The following is a 12,481-nucleotide window of genomic DNA, read 5'->3' as shown; positions in this document are numbered from 1 at the left end:
GCAGTGGCTTCATGTTGTTTTGGCTCTGCTGTTCGGATGACTCAGTCACACACACATTTATCAGCCAGCTGCAGCCTTAAAACTTCCATTCTCGTAGGATGGGAAATAAATTCCTGTCCTTAAGGGCACTCAGGCTGTAAATTGCCAGTTGAGCATCCCTGGCTTTTCTCCATGACTTTACTTTAGCTTTCTGGTCTGGTCAGTTCTGCGTACGGAGGGTCAAAAGGCTAAAGGGACAAGGGGTACACATACCGGCAGTCGATGCTGGCAAGATAGACAGGATCAAAGATATGAGAAATATATTTGTAGCATCTATCGGTTTTGAAATATGATATTGTGCCCAAATGCCTCCTAACGAATGTTTAGGAGGCATAACTTTCTGTTTTAAATGTTTTGGGTGGCTCTCAAGTTTAGATCAAACACATCACTGATTCATTTTGTGATTATTATTCTCTCTAAAGAAACAGATTGTGGATAGTGAGATTGAACAACAGTAAGAGATCCTCTGTCAGAAGAGGAGGAAGGCAGGAAGGAGATGCTGATAAGAAGTTTCGTCATCTGAAGAAGAAAACCAGTGAGCTAAAGCATTGATGTTGCTAAAGTAGACATTGCTGGGAAGATAAAGATGATAGGAGCTCAGAAGTGCTGACCTCAGCCCAACACCAACGCAAATGTGAAAGCCGAACTGCAGCAGAGAGAGAGGCTGACACTCTGATGATGAAACTAAATGTGGCAGATGAGGCAGACTTGAAAAGAAGATGGGAAGATATTGACAGCAATATGGAAAAAGGAAGATGGGAAAATGCAAGACATCAAATAAATTGGCAAACAATGAGGGAGACAGATCAGGCATAGCAGAGACGGAGGAGGGAAATAAATGTGTCAAGCAGGTCTAAGAGGACTACAATGTCACTTTGAGGTTTAAAGAGGAGGGCGGCGTTGGCAAAGCTAATCCCTCGACGCTAACGGACTCTTTAAACAGTTTGCTCGGGGACACACTGTTCGCTGAAGTGATGAAGAATGGAGAATTTGTTGCTCTGTCGTGTCGATGTGGAACAACGGGACAAAGCGCTCCAAATGAGGAACGTGGGAGGGTGCGGGGCGGCAGCTGTTTTTTGCAAAGGCAAGAAGCAAGAAAAGGAGAAGAGAGGCAGTAATCACAGCGGTTCCAGTGAGCGCTGACACAACAGAGCCAGGGACAAATCCAGATGGAGGAGAGAGAGACTACCAATGAAAAATGGAAAGTGAGACTCCCATAGACAGTTTATTTGGGTTATCATGTGAGAATGTAGGTACAAAAGACAGTGAGGTGCCACAACTGCCAGAGGTTTGGACTGGATAATGATCATTGGGAAGTGTGGAAGAGGGGTGCAACCAATGTGTTGCAGGTCACAGTGTAGCCTTACAGGAGATGTAAAGTGTTGAAACAAAGATACTGAGGTGCAGAAGATAAGAGCAGGGAACAAGATGTCCCGCGCTGATGCAGTGAGGGAGATCAGGGGACAAAATCCATCAATGACAGACAGGAGAGATCGGGACTGGATGGGTTTGGAAACCCAGGGCAACTGATGAGAGATACATCATTTGTGCAGATAAAAGAAGTTGGTGACTTAAAGGACGTCACTGACTTTTTGGGAGTTTGGACTCAATGGTCACCTTACCTAAGATGTGATGAGAGGATTGGCACCAAAATCATCTCTGTGTCACCGTAGACCGCTCTGTCTGGTGCGCATGCTAACGCTTTAGCATACACTATGTTAAGTAATTGTAGACGACTAGCATTATCCTAAAAGTATGAAGATAGCCCTTTTACTCATCCAAAGTTGGAACTGTTGTTTTTTATTCTATGGCCTGTAAATCCAGAACTTCTGAAAGCAAAATCTCAATCTTCATCATTAGTGAAGTCCATTTGAATCAATAGTGCAAAACTTTAGCTGTTTGGCTAACTTTGCAGTTCCTGTGTAAACAAAACAAGCTGCGCTCAAAGTCGCGGGAAGAGAGATCTTCTGCCATTGAAAGTAAGCAGTTCCAAAGAGTGCATTTATTGCTGAATTAAGCCTCAGAGCTGGTATAAGTTCTCGTTTTCTCACTTTTAAGGTAGCGCTAGTCGCCTATGATTACTTAACATACTGTATGCTAAAGTGTTAGCATGCGCACCGGACAAAGCAGAGACACAGAGATGATTTTGATGACCAATGGGTCAAACTATAGTCGGTCTAGTCCTTTAATTTACTAAAGTGATAAACAGTACTGCCAGTGTGCAGTCTGAGAAGATTCACTTGGTGATGAAAGCAGCAGTAAATCATTTGGATTTAATAGAGCTGACATATGGAAAGAGGTTAGGGATAGCATCGCTGTTTAGTCAAGCCAGAATTCGCTATGGGCCGGCTGATTTTAATTACGGTAGCAATATTACAGGGTGATGCTCAAAGCTTATTGGCATAGCACAGCAGTTCAAGCAGTTCATTGTGGATATGCCGTTAAACAAGATGTGTGTGCAGAGGAAACTTGGCCTATGTTGCATATCGCTGTGTTCCTGTTAAAACCTTGTATCAATCTTGGTGATTTTCATGCATTAACTTCAGCTGAAGGATTCCATGCTTCTCTATGGGTTGAGAAAAATCTGCCACCTTTGGTCATATGAAGCCCTTTCAAAACCAATTAGATAAACTCAAAAATGCATCGAAGTCAGGCTGAAAAAAGGCTGTTTTTCTTATTCCTGATAAGTTTGACATTTTGGATACAAGGTTTTCACTGGACAGCGATGATATGGAGTTTCTCATTCTGGGATACAGATGTTGTGATTGTAGATGCTTCAAATTATGGCTGGATGAACTGCAGCTCATGTGCCACTTAATCACAGGGAACAGCAGCTGCACTGGAGAGTCACATAATAGAAGATTTTGTGTGAAGAATTCAACTCAATATTCGCTCATTTCAAGGCAGGAACTTAAATTCCATTCCTACTGGCATCACAAAAATCTTTCAATATCTCTCTTTTTTTTTTTTTTTTCTGATTTTAGGTTGAACCAGCAGGGAAATTATATCTCTTTCATGGGAGTGATGCATGAGCAAGGCTCGCTAGTATGCTACAAAGTCATTTTGAATCCATCTTCCACTTGACCTTAACACCTCATTCAGTTTTCTCTAACTCCTCGTTGATGGGTTACTCTCAAAAAGTGATTGCTTGCTTATCTGCAATTCCAATCAAAACGTGGTTCGCCTGTGACAAAGTGCAGCTGAGGGAGGGGAATCACTTGCTACCTCCATTTTGTTCTGCAAATCAATAATTTCCTCTCAGGACATGTTTTAAGTGTTTCAAATTGTTGGTGAGGTCACTAAAGGAGGACTTTCATATATGGATTCAGGAGACTGGCATCGCAGGCAAATGAATTATTCTACAGAACCCATTTTGCTCTCTGTAGTGCAGTTTCAGATAATGACCACTAGGTGGAAGTGTTTAGCTATTTAATAAAATATCTGCATTGTGGCCAAAACCTCATGTAGACTCTGTGTGTGTGTGTGTGTGTGTGTGTGTGTGTGTGTGTGTGTGTGTGTGTGTGTGTGTGTGCTCTTACCCTTTACATAATTCTGTATTTTCTCCAATCTTGCTTTCAAACACATAGGCTTCCTCTCCCCCTTCACATTTCAGCTGTAATATGATTGTACACCTGAAAGCAGAAGCTGCGTTCTCCCATCTTCCACCCAAACCACCCAAATCAGGTTTAGTAATTATTCAAAGAAAGCTGTCAGGGAAAGAGACGGATAACACTCATGAATTTTTACCCACTTTGTACGGAAAAACGTTGAAAACGAAACAAGATTGCTCTCCCTGCATGCATTGTACTGTCAGTTCTGACAACGGAGACAAGGAAGACTACTCTGCTCTTTTCGTCTGTGAAGAAGCGAGGTGAACCGTGGCTTGATCTAACAGATGCGATTGGACTGACAAGAACAGCCCCTAACCCTGGGAACTAACTGCAAAATACCGGCTGGGAATGCTTTTATCTGTTCTCATGGTCGGGGAAGGACAGGTGTGAATAATAGAAAGCATTATATTTATCTGCTGAACTCACATGGTCTCTCCCCCCCACACCTCGTTTCGGTGCTGCGCTCGCGCCGCTTACGTTCGCGCAATGCGACACTAGATGGCGCCGCCTAAAAGTGATACAGGTAGAAAATGGTATGGGAATGTTTCTGGGTGCGTAAACGTGTGTCTGCAAGTGTGTGTTTGTCCGTGAATCAATGTCACTTGCAATACGTTCCTGTGAGAAGTAAAGGTCAAGAAGACGGATGCATAGAAAGAAAACCCAACCCGGACACAAGCACGTCCGCTGTCCTTTTGCACCAAGCTTTTATCTGGTTGATGCATTTACTATTCCAAATCTGAATCTCATTTATTGCTTATTAAATTAGCCTTTTGCTTTTTGTTAACTGCAGGGAGTGCTGTCATGTGATGCATTAACAGACGGAATCTGTCTTTGCAGCTCTGCCTCGCCGCCATTGAAGCGGAAGCTGCATTCAAAGACAGATTTTTGCCTGTGACCGTTGCAGAAGCATCTCTCTCTTTGGCTAATACTCTCTTTGAAGCCAGGTTTGAAAAGGCAGACTTGTTTTTTTTTGCTCATGTAGACTTCACACCCATCTCCATATGTCTCCGCACTTATCTGCCCTTCAAGCGAGTCAGTCACCCGGTAACCCTCTGCTGTCGGCCAACCGAGTTTTCCCGTCTTTACAACCCGCTGCCAGGAAACATCAGCGATCAACTTTTAATTGGATATCCGCGTCCGACTGTTCTGCAGTAGTATATTTCCTCTTTCAACACCTGCTTGGATCCAGTGCGAAGCAGCTTTGTCAGGTGGTGTTGGGACAGCAGTTATAAAGTAATATTTGGGTTTTCTAGGCATCCGGAATGACAGCAGGACATCGTAGGGAGTAGGGAGACCGTCCTTCAACTGGAAGGCCTTGGTTCAAGAATCTGCCCTGCTGAAGTGTCCTTGAACAGGGAACTGAATCCCTACCAATGCTGCTCTGTAGCTGACCCTGACCTCTGACTTCCCTGTGGAGGGGGGGCAAATGAAACAACAGTTGACCTATAGAGATCAATAAAGAATCACAAAATCGGGCGCAGATCGTTTGCTTGTGGATGCAGGTCCGGCTCACGAACTTTGTCATGTCACGCCTCTTTTTTTCTCTGTCCTTCCTTTCTAATCCCATTGTCTTATGTAGTTAATTAGAAGACTTATAAATAATCTTTAAAGTCTCAAGGAAACAGCATTTTGCTGGTGTTTTCCTTGCATAAATTCACGTTATTTCTGGTTGAAACAGGATGTTTGGATGGGACATAACGCAGGGAGGGACTGTTCAAAAGTTCTCAAGAGTTCAGAACTGCTTTGTCCATAATCTTGCACTGTCACAAATTCCTGATTCTTCAAAATGAATAAATTCCAGCCGGGATGCAACCATGGTGTCTTAGGAAAAGGAACAAAGGTTTTTGGGAGTGAACACCCAACAATGCTCCACCACACCATGTTACCATTCTTGTATCTGATATTATTGGAGGGACAGAGGGGGATTGTAGTGTGATGATATTAGGACGGCATAAAGTAACTACTAAAAATGGCCAGTTTTCAAGAAGTACAAGTAACAGGATTTTGATCAAAAAATACAAGAAGATACATACATTTGGCATTAAATATGTGTATGTTATGATGTGGAGAATTAGCTAACAATGTGAAAAAGTCATAGATAGGAAAGACAAGGTGGAACTCAGAAACGGGAAAGACCTATTTCTATGTACAGGCCAGGTCTTTAAACACATGTCAAAGCAATTGAATTTCTTTGACAAAAATGTGGAAACCCGGTAACAGTGGGACCACTATCAGGACTGGAATGGGTTTGGCTGCAGCTATTTCTCTGCAAACAAAGCATTACAAAAGCAAGACAGCCGGATACATGTGAACTGAACTAAGGTTCTTGAGTGCTGACATCCATGGGGCAAAATGGACAAAAATGTGGAAATCCGGCAACAGTGGAACCACTGTCAGGACTAGAATGGCTTTGGCTGTGAAACTGCAACAGCGAATACGTCCTGCCAAGACCCTGAACCTGCTCACACACACTGTAAGCTGCTTGGGGTGAGATAGCCAAGGCAAATGCCTCAAAATGTCAAAATGTAAATGTAAACATAAGGCTTAATTTGACTTCACACAGCGAGGGCTTGGCGCAAAAGGGGCGTAAGTGACATTTTGGGGTTTTATATATCATTTTAAAGCTCTTGATGAGCTCTATCAAATGGTAAAAGGATAAGGTCACTATAATTTAACTTTTTTAAATAAATGCTGAAAACATAAAGGCGTAAGTGAGAACCTTCAATCGAGATTGCCGCAAAAAAGGCATAAGTGCACTGAGCTTGGTGCACAAAAGGCAGGTCAAGTGCATTTATGCCTCTATTGCACTGAACAATTCATACAAGATTGCTCAAATATGTTGTTTTTAATTAAATAATTACAATCAATGAAAAGTTTATTTTTGTTCTGGTTCTAGTGCATGAAAAGGCTTTTTTATAAATGCAACCACTGAAGAAGGAGGCATACTGCTTGGGGAAGCTGAGTGATTCGTCACCTCACCATCTTATTCCATCGGTAGCTAATGAGGCTGATAGGTATTTATACTCGAAATACTCCGAGACAGACGTGGGTGTGTGTGCCATATACCTGCCGTATTCTCAACTAGCTAATGGATGCAAGCCTCAATAAGTATTTCCTGGGCTAACAATCGCTTTCACTGGAATTCAAATGATTACACTGCAATGAGATTGGAAATGAGCTCCGAGTGTCTGCACAGGATTATTTTCACAGTCCATTTGAGGAGTTCATTTCCTCGATATATCCATTGTGGGCGGAAAAATACATTAAGTTCAACATCTAATATTTTAAAATAGAGGACATCATTTAGCCACTATCCCTTACAAATGCACTAGAAATTGATTTCATTTTGCGCTATCAATCATTCTCTCCTTTTTCAGATGGTGGATATCTTATTTCGGAACAGCAATCTTCCTGTTCTTATCCTCTCCAAACTGCAGATATCAAGCATGACTTAAAGGGAATGTGAGGGTTTACAGTGTAGGTAGAGACCTGTAGGTGTATTTTATATTTTAGAGGGAGACAAAGCTGTGTTGTCTTACAACGATTTGCTGTCTTAGGAGGAGATAGGAAGCTGCATTTCACGGGTGTTATGTTATTAGAGCGGGAGAAGCTCAAGTGTCCCTTATCTTCTCCTCTCTCGCTGTACTTAAATTCATCCTGTTCCCTCTCTCTCTCTGTCTCTCTCTCTCTCTTTCTTTCTCTCTGTCTCTTTTCCACACACTCACACACACACTCCTCTTGTCTCTAACCCAATCCCTTTCTTTGCCCTCCCTCGATAAACTCTCTCCATGTCTTTCACTCTCTCTCTTCCTCTCAACCCTTCACCCTAAGGGTAAATGGTCCCTATAGGATGTGCAGTGTGTGCGTGTGTGTGTGTGTGTGTGTCAGTGGAAGCTCTGTGAGTGTGTGTACAGTACAAGCATGGATGAGTACTGTACTTGTATAGGTTTTCTGTGTGTGTCTATGAGAGGGAGAGAGTTACACCACAGTATATGAGAGAGAGACAAAGAGTGGAACAGAGAGAGAGAGAGAGAGAGAGAGAGAGAGAGAGATGGAGAATTGATTTCTTTTATCATATTACTGCATCTGGAAAACCACAGGAAACGTTGATTTATACTCTCAATGAAAAGATCAGGAAATATAAGGGAAAGCAATTGATCTCCATACATAACTTCACATTACAGCATCTCACCATGCTAGAACCTCACCATGCTAAACAGGATTGTGTGTGTGTGTGTGTGTGTGTGTGTGCGTGTGTGTGTGTGTTTGGATGGGTGGGTGGGGGGGTGCTGTAGATACTAATCCAAGCATCTGTTTCCATGTCTGTCTGTCTCTCATATTTATGGTTGAGATGCACACACACACCCCCTCTGTTTGTGTGTGTGTGCATGTGTGTGTGTGTGTGTGTGTGTGTGTGTGTGTGTGTGTGGGTGTGTGTGTGTGTGTGTGTGTTGTTAGGGTTACACCCCTTGCGGCCATTCTGACAGCTGTTTGTTGACCTGGCAACAACCCCCCCCCCCCCAACCCCCAACTCCCCGCTTTCCCCAGCGCGACACACATACACACACACTCACACCTCCAAGCCCCACCCAACATCCGACTCACTCCACTGAACGCCCGGTGCAGTGTTGCCCAGTCACAGCTGGAGTCAGGCCACCAGGTATGTGTGTGTGCATGTGTATGCGTGTGTGTGTGTCTGCACGCCATTTGCCATTTGCAAGGAATTCACTCTCCCTCCTTTTCTTGTTACACAAACCGCCTCAATTGTTGATTTTTGACAATCAAGATAAACAACATAGGGAACGGAATAGATTTTTGCTTGTGGGTCACTATTTATATCAAGCCGCCTGTGCTTTGAATGATGTATTGTCTGCTTAATCCAGCCTCGCTCTCTGTCTTTTGACTTCGTGGATTTGAATAGGAATCGTGACTTTGCCACTGTTCCTGTTCATCTGTCATGTCTGCTATCTCATGAAGCAGAAAGGCAACAAACATAATCTTTAAAGGAGAAACGCCGCGCCGAGTGTGTTTGATCTCTGTTCAGACATCAGCAAAAAAAGAGGAGATCGCCTTCACTCGGGTGAGAAAAAACAAATCTTCTTTTGTCCTGGCGGTGTGAATTCAGCCAGTGCCTGGGACAATACATGACTGTTGTTCACTGCTGTTTAGAACAAAGAGAAATAAAGCAAAACCTGTTGTAAAAACCTGTTCTTTTTCTTTCATATCACACAATAAAATAAAGTGTAAATGCATGCTGGCAGGCTTAGTTGTTGGATCAACGCCCTTCCACTTCACTAACTTCAGGAAGTTTTCTTGCAAAATTCAGCTATCGGAAAAGTTGTGGCCTGTGGACCTGCTCATATCCAACCTATTAAGAAACAATTGAAAAATGAATACCATGTCATTAGTCAAATGAATTCCGTCTCCGTTTCGGTTTGGAATCAATTTGAGTTGAAAGTGAATGAGACCTCAGACTTGGCAGCCAGGCAGGCTGCAATGCACCGTGGGTAAGATGTACAGTAAGGACACTGTGTTTGGAAAGTTGGATATAGAGAATATTCCTATAGAGACTTAAAGTGTGTTGGTGGTACTCAAAAATACTAGAAAGAGCCATAAAGTCATTATAAACTCACTTTTATCACCTATGGTATCACTACAATATTCCTATAATATTATAGTTACATATGGTGCTCAATAGTAAGTTTATAGTGACCCTATAGCACTTTGCTGTATTTTTATCTCCTATTGAATCACTGTAATGTTCCTATAACATTCTCATAGCATTTATACTTACAGGTTTAGCTGTAGTATATCCTTCTAAAATGTATTATAGGATCACTGTTGTTCTTTTTAGAAAGGGTGTATTAAACTGCTAGCAGCTATACTGCTTCTCTCTTTCTTTCTACTTTCTACTTCTAAAATTGCACAACAGATAGTTCCTCAGTTCATTTAACCTACTGCATAGAAGTACACTAGTGACCACAAATCCACACACACACACACACACACACACACACACACACTATTACCATAACCAAGATACAATCACTATAATATTCCTATAGGGACTTATAGTGTATCTGTGGTACTTGAACATAAGTTTATAATGACCTTATATGGTACTTTATGGTATTTTTAACTCCTATGATATCACTATGATATTCCTATAATCTTCCTAAAATTGCTTATAGTGTGTCTGCTGTGCTCAATAGCGAGTTTATAGTGACCTGATGTGTATACTAATATTCCTATAGGGACTTAAAACGGGTTTGGTCTTATTATCTCACTTTAACATCCCTATAACATCCCTATAATATCCCTATAATATCCCTATTGCTACTTACCCGTTTCGCTGTGATACTTGTATAGCATCCTTCTTAAAATGAGTCATAGGGTTACTATAGTTCTTTCTCGGCAGATAGAAACTATGTTTGTTTGCTCTCTCCCCCAAAAGACAGGCTGAACGGCAGGTGTGGCTGCGTGGCGCAGCGCGGCGCGGCTCCATAGTGGATCCTGAAATAGTCTTTTTTTTTTTTTACATAAAGCTGCAGATGCGTGAATGACACATCCACACAGCGCGAGAGGAAACTAGGTCTTACAAGTGATCAGTGCCCAGTCTCTCTCTCTCTCTCTCTCTCTCTCTCTCTCTCTCTCTCTCTCTCTCTCTCTCTCTCTCTCTCTCACACACACACACACACACACACACACACACACACACACACACACGCACACGCTCAGGTGTTTGATAGTCGTTTGCTCAGTCAGTTGGTGGCTATATACCCATTTGTGTAGCCTATACTAGTGCATGTAACACCCCCCTCTTTCTCGCTCTCTCTCTCTCCGATGCTTTCTCCATCTCTCCTTCCCCGCTCCTTCCATCAGAGCGGCGGCGCACTGGGATGCTCCGCACAGAGAGAGAGAGAGAGAGAGAGAGAGAGAGAGAGAGAGAGAGAGAGAGAGAGAGAGAGATTATGAGGCTTCATGTGGAAATTCAGATGACAGGGTTCCTACGTCACGGAGAGATACCCCCTCCACTGATGCTGAGTCTGCTAAGATTAGACAGACACCGATAGATAGATAGATAGATAGATAGATAGATAGATAGATAGATAGATAGATAGATAGATAGATAGATAGGGGTCTTGCAGGGCCTGACCTTCGCTGGCGGGGAAGTTGAGTGGAAGTGGCGTCTGGCATTTGGCCTGACATTTTCATTACCACTTGATGATTGACCGACGGTCGGCATTCACTTGTCCGTCTCTGTGTGTGTGTGTGTGTGTGTATGTGTGTGTGTGTTTACAGCCACGTGTGTGTCAGTGTGTCTAGGGGCTATAGACAGGCAAATCAATGTAACTCGTCCGGAGGGGAGTGGGAGAGAGAGGAGGGGAGGGGGCTTCCAATATCAAGAGTAGCTTTTAATTTTTTTTTATTATTATTTATTTATTTTTTTGCACCACCGCTTGCCCCCCTTCTCTGCTCTGCTCCGGTTTCCTCCCCCGTGAATTTTGCTGTAGCCTATAAAAACCCCAATAAAGACATAATATGAATGGGCGATTTGGGGTTTTTTATTCCAAGAATAAGAATGGGAACAGGGGGAAAATGGCAGGGAAAAAAAGGAGAGAGAATGATCGTTTTGTGATGCAGCCCGACTCTCTCTCCCTCTCCCTCTCTCTCTCTGACTGAGCTACTTCTTGAAGGAGCTATAGCGCAAAGAGCAGGAGAGAGAGAGAGAGAGAGAGAGAGAGAGAGAGAGAGAGAAAGGGAGAGAGAGAGAGACCGACCGACAGTCCGTCTATCTATCCAGCTGCCCCTGCCTCTGCAGAAGCGCGCAAGCATATACATAGACTACACGCGCGCGCACACACGCGCACGCACGGCATCTACACGCACGCGCGCACACTCAACACACACACATACTCACACTCTCACTCACTCTCTCTCACACACACTCACACATGCACGGCGAGAAGAGAGAGAGCCGTTCAGAGCGGGACCCATGCACGGTCTGCAGGCTGCCGGAGCCGCTACTGTAGTAGTGAATGTGTGTGCGCGAGTCGGTGTGTGCGTCCGGGCGGCCGCTCGCCTGCCTCTTCCCTCCTCTCCTCTCCTCTCCTCTCCTCGGCCGGGACAGGAATAACGGGGTACCGGGAGCTATCATCCTACCGACCGCCGGTTGAGCCCCCCCTTTTTACAATGCGCGGGGCCAGCAGAGATTTTGCAGCGGAGCATCAGCGGCGGGCGCACACACGATGAAGATTGGATTACAACAACTGTGATTTTTTTTTCTATTCGCAGCTGCGCCGTTGTGAAGTGATCAAAAAAATAAATAAAGAGAGGGGGATTTCATTCATTATTTTTTTTGGACACCGTGGGAATATTTGCTTTTTCTTTCGAGATTCGGTGATTTTTCTGTTTTTTTTTTCTGTGTGTGTGTGTGTGTGTGTGTGTGTGAGTGAGATCACCATCAGAGGCTCGCATGGTTTCTCAGAGGAGACGGGGGACTGTTGCAATGTCATCTCGCGCTACTGTTTTGGAGCTCCGTGGAAGGGAGATGCTGTAAGTACTTGCCCCGTGTCTGTCATCTGTCTGATTTTTGGGCTTGTGATGACCGCGCAGGGTCTTTCTCTCCCTCTCTCTCCCCCCTTCTCGCTCTCTCTTTTGATCAGTGGGCGCCGTGCGGGTTTTTACGCATAGCCATCCCTTATCCAAAGTGCGGCACCCACACCGCGGAGAGCGAGGCTGCCCCTAAAACACGGGCAAAGGACCCGAAGCTGAGAGTAAAACACCCAAACCCCAAAATCCTTTTCTCTTCTCTCATCTTTCATGCCAAC

At 43.8% G+C, this 12,481-nt stretch overlaps 1 protein-coding gene across 1 annotated transcript in view; it reads left to right on the top strand.

Moving 5' to 3' along the window:
- The first annotated feature begins 6,054 nt into the window (after positions 1–6,054).
- grin2aa (glutamate receptor, ionotropic, N-methyl D-aspartate 2A, a) overlaps positions 6,055–12,481 on the top strand; it is a 171,931-nt gene continuing 165,504 nt past the window's right edge. Inside the window, exons 1-2 of the mRNA XM_078284416.1 lie at positions 6,055–6,137; positions 12,104–12,206. Coding sequence (XP_078140542.1) covers positions 6,055–6,137; positions 12,104–12,206 — 186 coding nt within the window. The remainder of the gene's footprint in view (positions 6,138–12,103; positions 12,207–12,481) is intronic.

Source organism: Centroberyx gerrardi, chromosome 7 (genome assembly GCF_048128805.1).
Source record: "Centroberyx gerrardi isolate f3 chromosome 7, fCenGer3.hap1.cur.20231027, whole genome shotgun sequence".
NCBI classification, from domain to species: domain Eukaryota; kingdom Metazoa; phylum Chordata; class Actinopteri; order Beryciformes; family Berycidae; genus Centroberyx; species Centroberyx gerrardi.
Note: the sequence above shows the minus strand (reverse complement) of the source record. Positions and strands in the feature narration are given on the sequence as shown.